Source organism: Cicer arietinum, chromosome 5 (genome assembly GCF_000331145.2).
Source record: "Cicer arietinum cultivar CDC Frontier isolate Library 1 chromosome 5, Cicar.CDCFrontier_v2.0, whole genome shotgun sequence".
Classification (NCBI taxonomy): domain Eukaryota; kingdom Viridiplantae; phylum Streptophyta; class Magnoliopsida; order Fabales; family Fabaceae; genus Cicer; species Cicer arietinum.
In genome coordinates, this window is record NC_021164.2 from 73343554 (window position 1) to 73357672 (window position 14119).

The 14119-nt window shown below is 30.0% G+C and overlaps 1 protein-coding gene across 1 annotated transcript; it reads right to left on the reverse strand.

Moving 5' to 3' along the window:
* Window positions 1–4379: 4379 nt before the first annotated feature.
* On the reverse strand, window positions 4380–9159 carry LOC101515346 (vacuolar-processing enzyme-like). Its single transcript, XM_004501420.4, has 9 exons — window positions 8780–9159; window positions 8491–8655; window positions 8226–8382; window positions 7451–7536; window positions 7165–7364; window positions 6284–6332; window positions 5862–6071; window positions 4956–5162; window positions 4380–4760 (listed from the first exon to the last, which is right to left on the reverse strand). The coding sequence occupies exons 1-9, from the start codon at window positions 8987–8989 to the stop codon at window positions 4578–4580; spliced, it is 1467 nt and encodes a 488-aa protein (XP_004501477.1). The 5' UTR covers window positions 8990–9159; the 3' UTR covers window positions 4380–4577.
* Between the last annotated feature and the right edge of the window lie 4960 nt (window positions 9160–14119).

The following is a 14119-nucleotide window of genomic DNA, read 5'->3' on the forward strand; positions in this document are numbered from 1 at the left end:
GGAATCTTTATATATTTTACTTTGTATATTTTATTGACTAACTAAGTTAATTCATTTTAATTTTTATATCTAGAGAGAGAATAAAAAATGTTTGCATGAATATAAAAAATATTCAATTTAATAATTGACTGACTGTTGTTAAACAATGAAATGTGAACATATTTTCAAATATTTAATATATGTTAATTTAATAATAAAAATTTAATATTTTAATTTAAGTAAACGAGATTTAAACTTTTTTGAAATAGTTACAAAATTCTCACTAATTTTGTTATTAATAACAAATTAATATATTTTAAAATCACAACTATATAATTTAGCATAGATTTTTTTCATGAGTAATTAAAAAAGTACAGACTTTTAATTTATTTTGATTCCTCGTTTAGTATTGTATTTGTAATTAAATTTATATTTCTAACAAATTTAATAAACTATATTTTATAAACACACAAACAAAATTTTTGGTGTAGTTTGTTTTCTTCTAATTTAACATATTTGTGGGCGTGGGCGCAATGATTGCATATTTGTTTTTTTAAGTGGATGATTATAAAATTTTGATTTAATTGGTCTTATATTTATATTAATTTATGAAATTGGTCTTTCTATTTAAAAAATCGATAGTTTTGATTTTTTTTTTTCAATTTTGTTTTAAAATTGCAATTTAATATTGTTTAAACGACGTGACATACAATTCTATGTTATTGAACCATTTAGATGCATTAATTATTAATTAAATTAAAAAAAATTAAAGTTGAAATTTAAATTTTACAGCGTTTTATTTTAATTTAATGTTTGTTAATCACTCTACATCATCGTATCATATCTCACGTCATCATTTTTTAGTTAAAAAATAAGAGAAAAATATTAAAATTGACAATTTATAAAATAAAGATATCAATTTCATAAATCAGTATAAATAGAGAGATTAAAAGTGCAAATAAACCTAAAATTTTAATTGTTTCTTTAGAAAAATATTTCATTGTACTTTCAAGAAGGTCCTATTTAAAAAAACTGAAGATTATATTCGGGCCGCTCATCAGCCATCCAATATCATAGTTTATAGTAGTCTCGAAGTTAGAGATGAAAGTCAAAGTCAAGTTGGTATTGACGAGCCATTAATTGTTGTTTGAAATTGTAATATAAGGATTTATGTATATATGTAAACCTTTAGTGTTTGTTTGCGGTGGACACGGGCACATCTTGACATATTTTATTTGTGGGTTAATATAAAATAAATTATCTATAAAAATATTTTAATTAATTTTAGATATTTGATTTTAGTATAGTACTAAGTTTAATTTTTAGATATATTAAAAGTATACAATTTAAATATAAATATTTATAATTTTGTCAAACAAATTACTATAATTACAATAAGAATAACAAAAAATATTATAAGGGAGAGTTGAATGAGGGACATTAAATTTATAAAAATATTTATCATCACTAAACTATTCTACAATTTAATATTATTAGTGAGACATTGCTTATAATGACATGATATATGTCATATTCAAATAATAAATTTACCCTTATGAATTAATAGAATATTTTTTTCCAAATTATATTATAGTATTTTATAAATAAACAAAAAAACTAAAAAAAAATTAAATATGTAATTAAATAATTTTAAAAAATCATTAGCACTATTACATAAATAACTTCCACTTTAATTATAATATTTTTTATTTTTAGATATTCTAATTTCAAGAGGTTACAATTTTTTTAGAATATGTAAATTACAAAATTTTACTTATGATAAAATTATATATATTTTTAAAAAAATAATTGTTAATATTTTATTTTTATTTTAATATCAAACTATTTTTTATTTATATTTTATTAGATTTTTTTGTAAACAAAAATAAATTGTAAACGTATTACACAATTAATATAACATCTTAAGTCAATCATATATTATTTATAGCACTTTGAAATATTACTAAATATAAAATTATTGGAAACTACACTGATACCTAAGAAAACATTTCTAAATGATACAAACTAATGTCAAATTCTTATTAAAAATATTCAAAAGTTAAAAATATGGTAAAGGAAAAAGAATTCAATAAACATATACCATAATATATATAATTTATAAATAAAAAAATTATAATTAAAGAGACAAAATACAATAAATTTTATAATTAATTTATCATATTTTATTATTTTATCAAACACTAAATTAAGATAAAATATAATATAATTAAATAAAATTATACTATTGAGATGAATCTCAGTGCATCCTAAATTTTAATCATATAGAAAATAATTTAAAATTAGTTTCGAAATTTATATATATATATATATATAAATTCTAATCTAACTATGATTTTGAAAAAGGTTTATTTGGTAAAATATTATTAAATGAGTGGAGTTTTTCTTGGTATAATATTTATCGATGGAGTGATAAATATATTTGAGGACCGGAGTATTTAAGTGAATAATTGTTTTTGGTTTTATATAAATAATAATAATAATAATAAAAATGCCAAGCAGTCTATGTTCATAGAACCAGCTGTTAAAGGCATTGACAGACACTTTCTCGTAAGCCAGTCTGTAAATTCGTTAAACTACCAAACTGACCCTCATCTTCCACTACTATATATAACCATTCCCTCGTTCCCCGCAATCTTTGTGGTGACCAAACTAAACACACAAAAGCTTAGCACCACCTATGGCTTCCTCTAAAGTTATACTCCTCACAATAATGACCCTCCTAATCGTCGTACTCGGCGCCGTTCACGCCGCCGATGCACCGGCTCCTAGCCCAGCCTCTCCCGCTACCGCTATATCTCCTTCCTTTGCCGTTGGTTTTCTTACAGCTGCCGTCGCTCTCGTTTTCGGATCTTCTTTCAGGATCTGAATATGTTATGCTACGGCTTTTGGATTTTCTATTTACAAATTGCCAAAGTTGTGCAGACATTTTATGCTTTAATTTCTTGATTTCAAGATTATTATGACTTGTTATCATTGTTTTGGTACATAATAACGGATTTATTTGTTTGTTTCATCATCCTATTTGTGTTTATTATTGTCCAACTTTTAAATTATAGGGTTATATTCGAAAAAATAATGTAAATCCACTGATATTATTTAATTTGAACTTTGATGTTAGAGATTAGATTAATTTTTTCGTTTCTTACAATTTCAACCATCAAACTACTGAATTGTTGGTGGACTTAATAATATCATCAAGAAGTTGTTCAAACAAATTATTTCGTTTTATGGTTTCCGTTGTTTGGATAAGGTATCACAAATTTGATAAAAGGTGAACTCTATATTGGAATTGGCGTTATGAATTCATTCAAATTTGTATTATTCCTATTTTTATACAGAGTATGGATATGCACCAATACAACGTAAACAATTTTATATAATTAATTGATATGAAATTAATTATATAGTTAATGATTAATGAAAGTCAGATCATTTTGTATAACCTTATAATCAGTGTGTAACCTAAGGAACCAACCAATTAGCTATGTTATCATCCAGTTAAATGTTGAGTTGTAAGTTGTAACTTCAATTACTCTAGTTTAAAAAGTTTAGTCGAACGCAATTTCTATCTCTTATTTCATTTTATATTCGAAGTACTAAGCACTGTGGTTCACGTCTTTCTTTTCAACATTATAAAATGGAAAATATTTTGGTGTACGACTGGAAAATGCTTGTTGAACCGAATAAAAAAAAATTTGTTCCGTGCTTGTTAAGCATTCTAACTTATTTCTTTTGGTAAATTTTATGCGACCACAAACAAATAAAGCTTGTAAATTAAGCAGTCTTCTATGATACATTTAAAATTATCTATAAATAAATTTAATTATATTTTAAATTTAACACTATTAAATTTATAAATTTTATTTTTTAATTCTATTTTGAAAAGACATTTTCTATTATAATTTTTATTATAAAAATAATTTATTTAATTATTAGGTTAAAATTAAATAAATAAATGAACAAAAACTATAATAATGTTCGATAGACTAATTAGATAAAATTATTAGTCAAAATACTTATAGTAACGACACTTTTTGTATAGTATCGGCAAATTTATTTTTTAACTTTATCATTTTGGTACGATCGCTGTTGTTTCAATTTGTACATTGTTAATTCAAATAAAACTAACTCCTGCTTTGCAAACCAGAGACATTATTGCGTGAATGAAAAATATACTAATATTTCACTTTAGGAGGAGAAAGGATGGAAGGCCTATGAACATGATTTTATGCAAATCAATAATAAGTTGTTGTAATACAATAAAAAAAAATGTTGAAATATCTTAGTTTATTTTATTTAAAAACTCAATAGTTTTTTAAAAAATAACTCAAACATATTTTATCAAATCTATTTCTACTAAAATTCACTCCACCACCAGGTTACTGTAAAGCATTGGCATCGGTTTTAATTCTCACATAATCACAAGGTCCTTCATGCGTCCCATTTGTATTTACAGAGTTGTATAACAGATCATGATCAATGTACAAATGTACATTGTATACATAAATTTCCCATAATTATAAAGATAATCCCACGACAATTTTGCATTGATATTCAATATAGAAAGCCTTTTAGGATTATGCGCTGAAACCACTGCGCAGAGAACTCCAGGGATTGGCTGGAACATTGACGCATGCTTGTGCAGAGGCTTCAGCCATTTGCTCTTTGTGAATTCCTGCATTGCAGAAGTTTGCAAAGGACCTCATGTGTTTCATCCCATACTGAGATAGAGATCCACAATATGTCTCAAAAGTCCTAACCTGCATCAAACAATAGATTAAGGTGAAAAAATACTCTCAGAAATCCAAAAGCTCTAATCTAATCATGAAATGAATGTTAGGATAACATTACTCCGACGCAACGCAACTTATAACAAGCAGGAAAGCAATTATTCAATCATATTATTTCAGCACCCAGAGAACAGTCTCAACAAAGTGAATTATGAGAAATGGTACCAGTGTTTTTAGGCAGTTCCAGTCATCAGCAAGAGGTTGCCCAGCTGGTCTAACACTGGTAAGCACCTCTGGACCCTTTTCCATGCCAAATAAGAGTTTTCCAACAAGTTTTATGCTGTCGTCTATATGCATTCTGTGAGACATTGCTTCCAGAACTTGCTTCTCAGCTGCAGCTTTCCTAGGGGAACCCTGAGGAGCTTTGCGGAACTGTCAAAGATAAGTGAAGATGAAGTCAAAAGACACAATGTAATAAGCAAAAATTAAGTCCAACAGAATAAGCACATGCAGATAAAAACCCTTATATTTGTAATTTTATCATCATTACATTAATGGCAATTGCCAATGTTTGAAGAAATAAAAAACTAATGCACTTGACCATCTTACTAATAGGCTTGAATTCACACAACTTTTCCAGATTTATCCAATTTATTCTGTAGAATGGAGAATCAGCATGAAACTAGATTTAACTTTCAACACCAAACAGTTGAAAGTATAACCAAGTGACTGAACTCAAGTGGTTAATGAGTTTCAATTAAGGATAAATTGTTCAGGAGAACCCGAATTCGAATCCTAGCTAGATCAATTTTTAGTCAAACTTTACTTACCTCTCTAGACTGAACTCTGGATTACCAGGGTCTCACTCCCCTAGGAATCACAGGGTTAAAACCAAAAAAAAAGTTGATAGTATGGCATGTTCCTACTATCACATATCCTCCTTAATTGTACTTGTTTATGCACTGTTTATTAACTTTCAAAATCCTGAGATTATGGTTCTCTAAATAATAAATATCTCCTTCCTATGCATATACCACTCCACATTTAAAAAATTGGGAGCCAAATTATGAAGAGGACACGACTAAGCATTTATTTAGTAAAATATAGCACTACATCCCACAAATAGGATACCTTATCCCAGAAATGGACGAGATCTGCATCACGCTGGTTGACCGCTTTTGAAGGTGGCACTAATGAGTTTCTACCCACAAAAGTAAAATTTTCATTAGCAGGGTTTGTTCCTAAATAGAGGAATAGACTATTCTCGCTGAGCCCTATGTCACCATATTGCATCACGTGGGAACCATAGAGTGTATTTCCGTTCTTAGTCCTTTCTTTGACCTGTGAGCATAAGAGCAAGAAGACATGTCATACAATTCAAGAACACCTTATACAGTTATACCTTGTCTGACCCATAAAATTTTAGACCACGAATCTCAGTAAAATAATCAAAATTTTCTCCCATCTACTTAAGCAACCAAGGTATAAAATTACATTATTCAGTTTATACCAGCTGATTGTGTAAAACAACAAAGCTAGTAGCAGAACCTTACCAATTCATATTGCTGGTGCAAAGTTTCTGATTGCAAATTGTGCATGTCACTGTTCAAAAGTTTAGGTGTAAAAAAAATCAGTACATAAAAGACCTTACACAATCACTCATGCAAAAGTAATTTTATTCTAACAAGTAAAAAAGATGTTAAGTGCAAGAAAGAAAATATTTCTTTTATAGAAAAGAAGGGTTTGGCAAAGTACAAGATAATAAGTAAATACAGTTGTATTGGTGATATTCGCATGTCACAAGCTTTCAACCACATCATGCATATTTTTTAATTACAATAAATACACCCAATATATTGTTAGTAAAAGGCCCCTCCCATCGCGAGAACTTATGCTAGGAAAAAGACCATTAATCCAAGAGAGCCTGAGACAGAAGTTATGTAGCAGTTATGAAATGGGACAGCAGTTAACAGTTAGTGTATTTTATGTAATAAATAAAAAGAGTTTAGGACATAGGTAGGGCATTAGGTTATTTGTCAATAGGTTGGTTGGGAGAGATTAGGCTCTCAAATTCCTAATGGTCACTAGCAGTTACATTCATTTTCCATCTCTATTGTATTTCCTTTTCTTACTTCGTAACAAATCTCTTTGGAAGATAATTCTTAGAGTGTGACCAATAAAAATTAGAAGTATTATTCAGTAAATTAAAGCAGTTTCATACCAGTTTTATCATATATCTTACTCCCTCCGGTCTTATAAACAAAAACGTACATGTATTTGGTCCAATTTGGACCAAATACTTGTTCTTTTTGCTTATATTTAAGACTGAATAGATTATTTATGAATCCCTAATATACATTTATAATCATGAATGACTTTAAGTAACAAATAATACTATGCTAAAGGTTTGCTTGTTGTGCTCATATGATCTTACCTGTCTTCCATCCAAGCAACACTGTATAGGTCACCCAGGCAGGTTTCATACTCTGGTGGAGGACTAGGAAACTCCCCAGGACAATATGTTCCCCAACTGCTTTCGTCTGCATTTGCAGCTGTTGTTGCGTATATATTCAGACCTTCAGGAAGAAGACCCTCAAAGATACTCCCAGATTCGCATGCCTCTAGATAAAATACCTGCATAACCATTACATAAAACAGGTAAACAGCTTGAATGCAGGTTGACACAAACACTAAGCAAATGCTAATTACTACCAACTCACTAGGCTTTTATATGTTCCAGAAGCATGCTTCTTCTTCAAGACTTCAATAAGATCAGATGCATACATGTACGGACTTGTAGGCATCCCTGAAATCCAACCCCAGTAACACCCCATCCCCAAATAAAGGACCATGTAAGAAATAGAAAGGGGCATATATTTGGTGTGGAGAAACACTTGGTGGTGTTAAGATAAAACCAAAATGTTAGTATAAACATCGCTGATAATAGTTTCAATCGCCAAAATAATCAAGACAAATTCAATGACAAGGATACTGATAACCATATATCCCACTTCTCTCTGGGTTTTCCATTTGCTCTATTTTTCTTGGGGATTTCATCCTTTTTAAGAAACAAATAAATATTGCAAAATTCAATTAGTACATTTTCCATTTCCATCAATGTTAGAAAAATGTTGCAACAGACATGATCAATCTATAGTATAACTGTTTGTTTAAGAGATGATGCTAAAATGTTTAACAGCTGCTTCATTCTTTTTTCTTTTTTGTAGACAATGTATCCCTGCACGCAATTGAGGAGACTAATCCTTCAAGATAACTGAGATCCATTTAATCAGAAACCTCTCGTAACATATATGATTTTCCATACGCACTGGTCAAGGATCAAACCCTTGACCAAATGGCTAAGGAGCGCAAGTATCTACTACTGGTAACACACCATGTTGGCAACAGTTGCTTCATTCTACTAAACATAATCTATCAAAAACAAGCAAAAACAAAAACATATAATCAACCCGACATGGAAAAATAATTACTAACCAAGCACTCCAGGACCCCCATGATCACTGTAGTATATAAATATATGATCATTGGGACCGCTGTCAACAACCTTCCCACTGCCACCTGTAAGAGCTGACTTATTTCCAAGTAAAGCAGCAAAGAAGTTGTCAACATTAACATCTTCACCAGTATAATCCTGCCATAAAATAGTACACATAAGGAGACAATAAAGCTTGAATTGGAAACAGAACATCGAAAAGGGACACACACACGCACACACGCACACAAAAAAAAGATAGAACACCTTAGGGACTCCCTTGTAAACATCATCTCCATGTGGACTGTTAATGATGACTCCAGGTCTTGGATTCTCTTCGTTGAAAGCAATGTCATCATACATAAAAACAACAATGTTCTCTTCTTTCAGACCACCTTTCCTCAGTACTTGATATGCGTGACAAACATCAGACTGATAAAATAACAACGGCTCATCAGACTGAAGAATTAAATGTATAAATAGTAAAGAAGATGCAGATAAGAAATAATGAATTGGCGTCCTTGAAAAGAAAAAGAGGGAGAAATGAATGAAAGACCTGATGTCTGTAATTCCAGTAACCATTGGAACCAGCAATTAAGATGGCCCACCTAGTGCCTTCATTGTTTTCTTTGTCATCGGCGGAAGGTGAATGGAAGAATCTGGAAGATTCGGAAGGCAATCGGAGAAAATCTTCGGGGTTAGAGGAGACGAGGGCAATAAGGGTGACGATGAGGAAGAGGAGGGTGGGTGTTGGAAAGCGGTACATGACGATGAGTATGGGCGTTGAAATGAAAGTCGGTGGGATTGTCTCTCAACTCATCACCAGAATTGCATCCCTAATGGCTCAAAGAAATGATAAATTATCGTATTTGGGGAAGAAAAAGACAAGCAGTAGGATCGTGAACCGTGTCGTTGGGGGATTGCAACTTTGCTTTTATTTTTGCTCTCTTTTCTACATTTTTTATGTTTTGCTTCGATTACACACAAGTAAATAAGGTAAAACATTAATTTTTTTATTTTTTTTATAATTATTTCAAAAGTTACAATTACAAATAAATTTGATAGTGTAAATTTTTTTTATACCATTAATTACTATATAATGATTAAACTCTAAATAAATTCAAATGCGTTTTTTATTAAATTCACATAAATTAAATGAATTTAATTTATCTAAGTAATTAAAAATGAAAATGGTATATTAATTGTGTTTTTTAATTTTTTCAATTTTTCTCTTTGACCGGTAGATGAAATTAGGTACAACAAACAGGTGGATGGGACTGGTTTTATTTCCCCCCTTTCGACTTTTAAAATATGTTTAGCAAATAAAAAAAAAAGTTAGTGGATAATTTATAGTTAAATTAAGTTAATAGACTTGTTTGATAAACTTATAACTTTTTTTTAAAAAAAAATTATAATATTTTTTTATAAATTACTTGAAATAAGGATTGAGTTTTCAGTTTATAATGTTTTATTTTTTTCCTTTATTTTTACTTGCATTATTTAAATTAATTTTATTTAATTGATGATTAAAAACGTGTTTTTTAAGTCATTTTATATTATTCAGTTAATGTAACTGTTAATTTTATCTAATAATTTAAATTAAATAAATAAATTTATTTTATATCTATTATAAGTTCATCCGATATCAATTAATTTATCTGTTATTCTTTATTTCATGTATCATTTATTATTTTTTGTCTATTAATCAATACAAACTTTAATTTTGTTTCTCTATGAAACTCTCAAACATATTTTTCTTATGACACGAATTTTTATCTCTTTCTTATCAAACTTTATTTGTATACCAAAACACAGTAGTTCTAGAAAGGATATTATATCTAAAAATATTAAAATTTTACATTAAATATAATAATATTTTAAATGAATATATAAAAAGTCACACTTTAGAATATGAGATAGGTTTAAATCAACCATTTCAAATTAGGTGAATAGTGTGAATATTGTTCATCACATATAAGGTATGTGTGTTATGTTTTGTATGTATTTTTTTTTTTATATACAATAATTTAAAAAATATATTATAGAAATTTTTTAAAAATGCATAATTTATTTTTGTTTTCTGTCGTACTGAAAATTAATGGTTTTTAAAAAACTTGTTATAACTTTTTATTTGAAAAAATTACTAAAAATAGGTTTTAAAATGGTTTTAAAAATATTTAGATTCTCATTTAAAAAATATAGCAAATTGATTTTTTTTTCAAAAACTAATTAATTTATTTTAAAAAATACTATCTTTATCTCTATATATAAGACTTTCTTGAATAATTTTTTATCCTCTAATAAAAAATTAATATTTTTATAAATAATAAATACTATGATGAAAACATTAACTATTATCTAAAAGATAAATATGCATTAACAATATCAATTATTAACAAATTTAATATCAGTGTCAACTTATTAACAATTTCAACTTTTCTTATTTCTCGTTATTTGATCAAAAGAGTCCTAAATTTCTTGTCTAATGTCACAATTAACAAGTTATTCAAATTTCAAATTAACATGGACCTAAACCCCTCCAAAGTCTTTCAACCTTTTTGATATTACATTATTAATTAAGTGAAATGGTCAAAATTATATAGATGTCATCAGAATGAATAGGATAAAGAATAATTTAACTATAAAAAAGTAATAAAAATATGTTTTATGTATTATACTCCATAATAATAATCACATATAGATTAAAAAAATAAATTATTTACCTACAATTTCAACTTTCATCTCAATTCATTACATATTTTATGGAGTTTACAAATAATCAACAATATTAATTTTTCATTGCTCCTTGATTTTTATCATTTAAATTTTATATTAGCATTACAAGTTATTCAAATTACCTGCAAAATGTCTTAAAAAGCATATAAATTTATTTGGTCTCTCTTACAGAGTAAATGAATAAGACACGTGTCAATTAGTGGATGTTGGAGGGAACTATTATTAGCTAAACAGCTGTAACTGAATTACTATATAGGAAAGTAGTTAGTTAATTGATGCAAGCATTCATAATCAAAACTTGTATTACACTTCTTCTTATTCTTTTCTCTGTTCTCAAACTTCTATTGTAACTCAATTCCAGTTCGAATTCTTTTCAATAAATAAGAATTTCTATTGTTTGTGATTGAATTCTTCGTTTTCATTGTTGATCACCTAGAGTTCCATAACCACCATATCAATTGGTATTCAGAGTTTTTTTTTTTTTTTTTTTCCTGGGAGATGGCAGAATCTACACGAACTCAAGCAGCGGTAAGGGAGATCGAGGAACGTTTGGAGAATCAGATTACTGAGAAGCTAGAGTTGAGATTGGCAGAGCTAGCTGGATCCTTACAGCAAACACTAGGAGAATCGATTAAGCAATCTTTTGAAGAATTGTTGCATAAAAATGGAGATGGTGGTAGTTCTTCTCATAATCGCAACAATATTCATCATCAACATTCCAATGCTAACAACAGTAACAGAGGTGATCGATTTTCTACTCCTTATTCTTTCCATACTTGATTGTCTAAAATCGATTTCCCTAGGTTTAATGGTGATAATGTGAAAGAATGGCTATATCAATGTGAGACTTATTTCATGATCGATGATACGCATGCGGAAGTAAAAGTAAAACTTGCTATTATGCATTTTGAGGGCAAGGCTTTAAAATGGCATCATGCATTTGTAAGGTCATTGTGGAGTACAACTTTACCTACATGGGAAGAGTATGTCAAGATTCTAGTGGAGAGATTCGGGGAAGTATGTAATGATCCTATGGCTGAGTTAATGAAGTTGAGACAGCAAGGGTCAATTACTGAGTATCATGAACAATTCAATGCCATAATTACACAATTAGAATTGTCTGCAGAATATACAGTGAGTTGTTTTTTAGGAGGGTTGAAAAATGATGTGCAAATGATGGTGAGAATGTTTCAACCACAAACAGTGAGCAAAGCATTTGCTTTGGCTAAGCTTTATGAAGCTGCTAGTAACCAAGGGTCGCAGTTCAGTATTCCTATGAAAAACAAAAACCACAACAGTACCAAATCCATACTTGGCCCTAAACCACAGCAAACATATGAACAGGAAACAACCAAGCCCAAACCCAAATTTAATAGAACCATTTCACCAGCATTTATGGCTGAAAGGAGAGCCAAAGGATTATGTTACTTTTGTGATGAACCTTATTCTGCAGAGCATAGTATTTCTCATAAAAAACTTCAGATCCATCTGTTAGAGGTTGAGGAATTGGAGGATGAGTGTATTACCATTGATCCTGTCAATGTTGAGAATCATTTTGAAGCAGCTCAAATTTCTGTCAATGCATTGACTGGGGTAGCCAATTTTAGAACCATGCGAATCACTGGAAGATATATGAAGAAGGCTCTACATATTCTAATAGATAGCGGGAGCACTCATAATTTCCTGGATGTTCAGATGGAAGAAAGGTTGGGGTGTAAAATTGATGACATAAAACCACTAGTAGTCACTGTAGCTGATGGCAACAAAGTGAAGATTTCTTCAGTGGTAAGAAATTTCAAGTGGACAATACAGCATACTAATTTCACTTCAGATGTTATGTTAATTCCACTTGGGTGTTGTCATGTAGTGCTAGGGGTGGAATGGCTGTTAACACTTGGGGATATAGTATGGAACTTTGATAAATTGAGCATGGAATTCTCAGTGCAAGGAAGAAGGCATGTGCTGAGATGAGCCACACAATTGGGATGTAAGACTGTTAAGACTCAACAGTTAGGGAAAATTTTGGATCAAGGAGTTCATTTCTCCATGATACAGGTTTGTGAGGAGGAAGGATTTTTACTGCATTCACTAACTACTCATGCTGAGCAGTCTATGATTCTACCCTCAATTGAGCAGTTACTGCAGAAATATACTGATGTTTTTCAGGTTCCTACCCAATTACCTCCTACCAGGGTAGGCTATGATCACCAAATTCCCCTGCATAATAACATAGATCCTGTGAATAAAAGGCCATACAGGTATGCAAAACAGCAAAAAGACATCATTGATAGACTGGTACAAGAAATGTTGGATTCAGGTGTGATTCAAAACAGTATCAACCCTTATGCTAGCCCAATTATTTTAGTTGGCAAGAAGGATGGGTCATGGAGACTCTGTATTGATTATAGAGAATTAAACAAGGGCACAATTAAGGATATATTTCCTACTCCTTTAGTAGAAGACTTAATGGATGAACTACATGGCTCAATCATTTTTTCTAAAATTGATCTAAGAGCTGGTTATCACCAAGTTAGAATGAGCCCTATGGATGTGTATAAGACAGCATTCAGGACACATAGTGGACATTATGAATACTTGGTAATGCCTTTTGGGCTTACCAATGCACCAGCTACATTTCAGAGCTTGATGAATTCAGTTTTCAAAGAGTTCCTAAGGAAATTTTTACTTTTCTTTTTTGATGACATCCTTATATACAGTACAACTGAAGAGGAACATCTTATTCACTTAGACAAAGTGTTTGATGTTATGAGAAAACATCAATTGTTTGCCAAACAATCCAAATGTTATTTTGGAGTCTCTAAAGTGGAATACTTGGGGCATTTCATTTCAGCTGAGGGTGTTTCAACTGATCCAGCAAAAATAATGGCAGTGCAGAATTGGAGTCTACCTCAATCAGTCAAGCAACTCAGAGGATTTTTAGGTTTAGCTGGGTACTACAGACGATTTATTAAAGGCTATGGCACTGTAGCTAGACCACTGACTGATATGCTCAAAAAAGACAAGTTCCATTGGACTATGGAATCCAAGTTAGCATTTCAGAAATTGAAAGGACTATTAACTTCTGCACCTGTTTTAGCAATGCCTGGTTTTTCTCAGCAATTTATAATTGAAGTTGATGCTTCAGGGCAAGGAGTTGGGG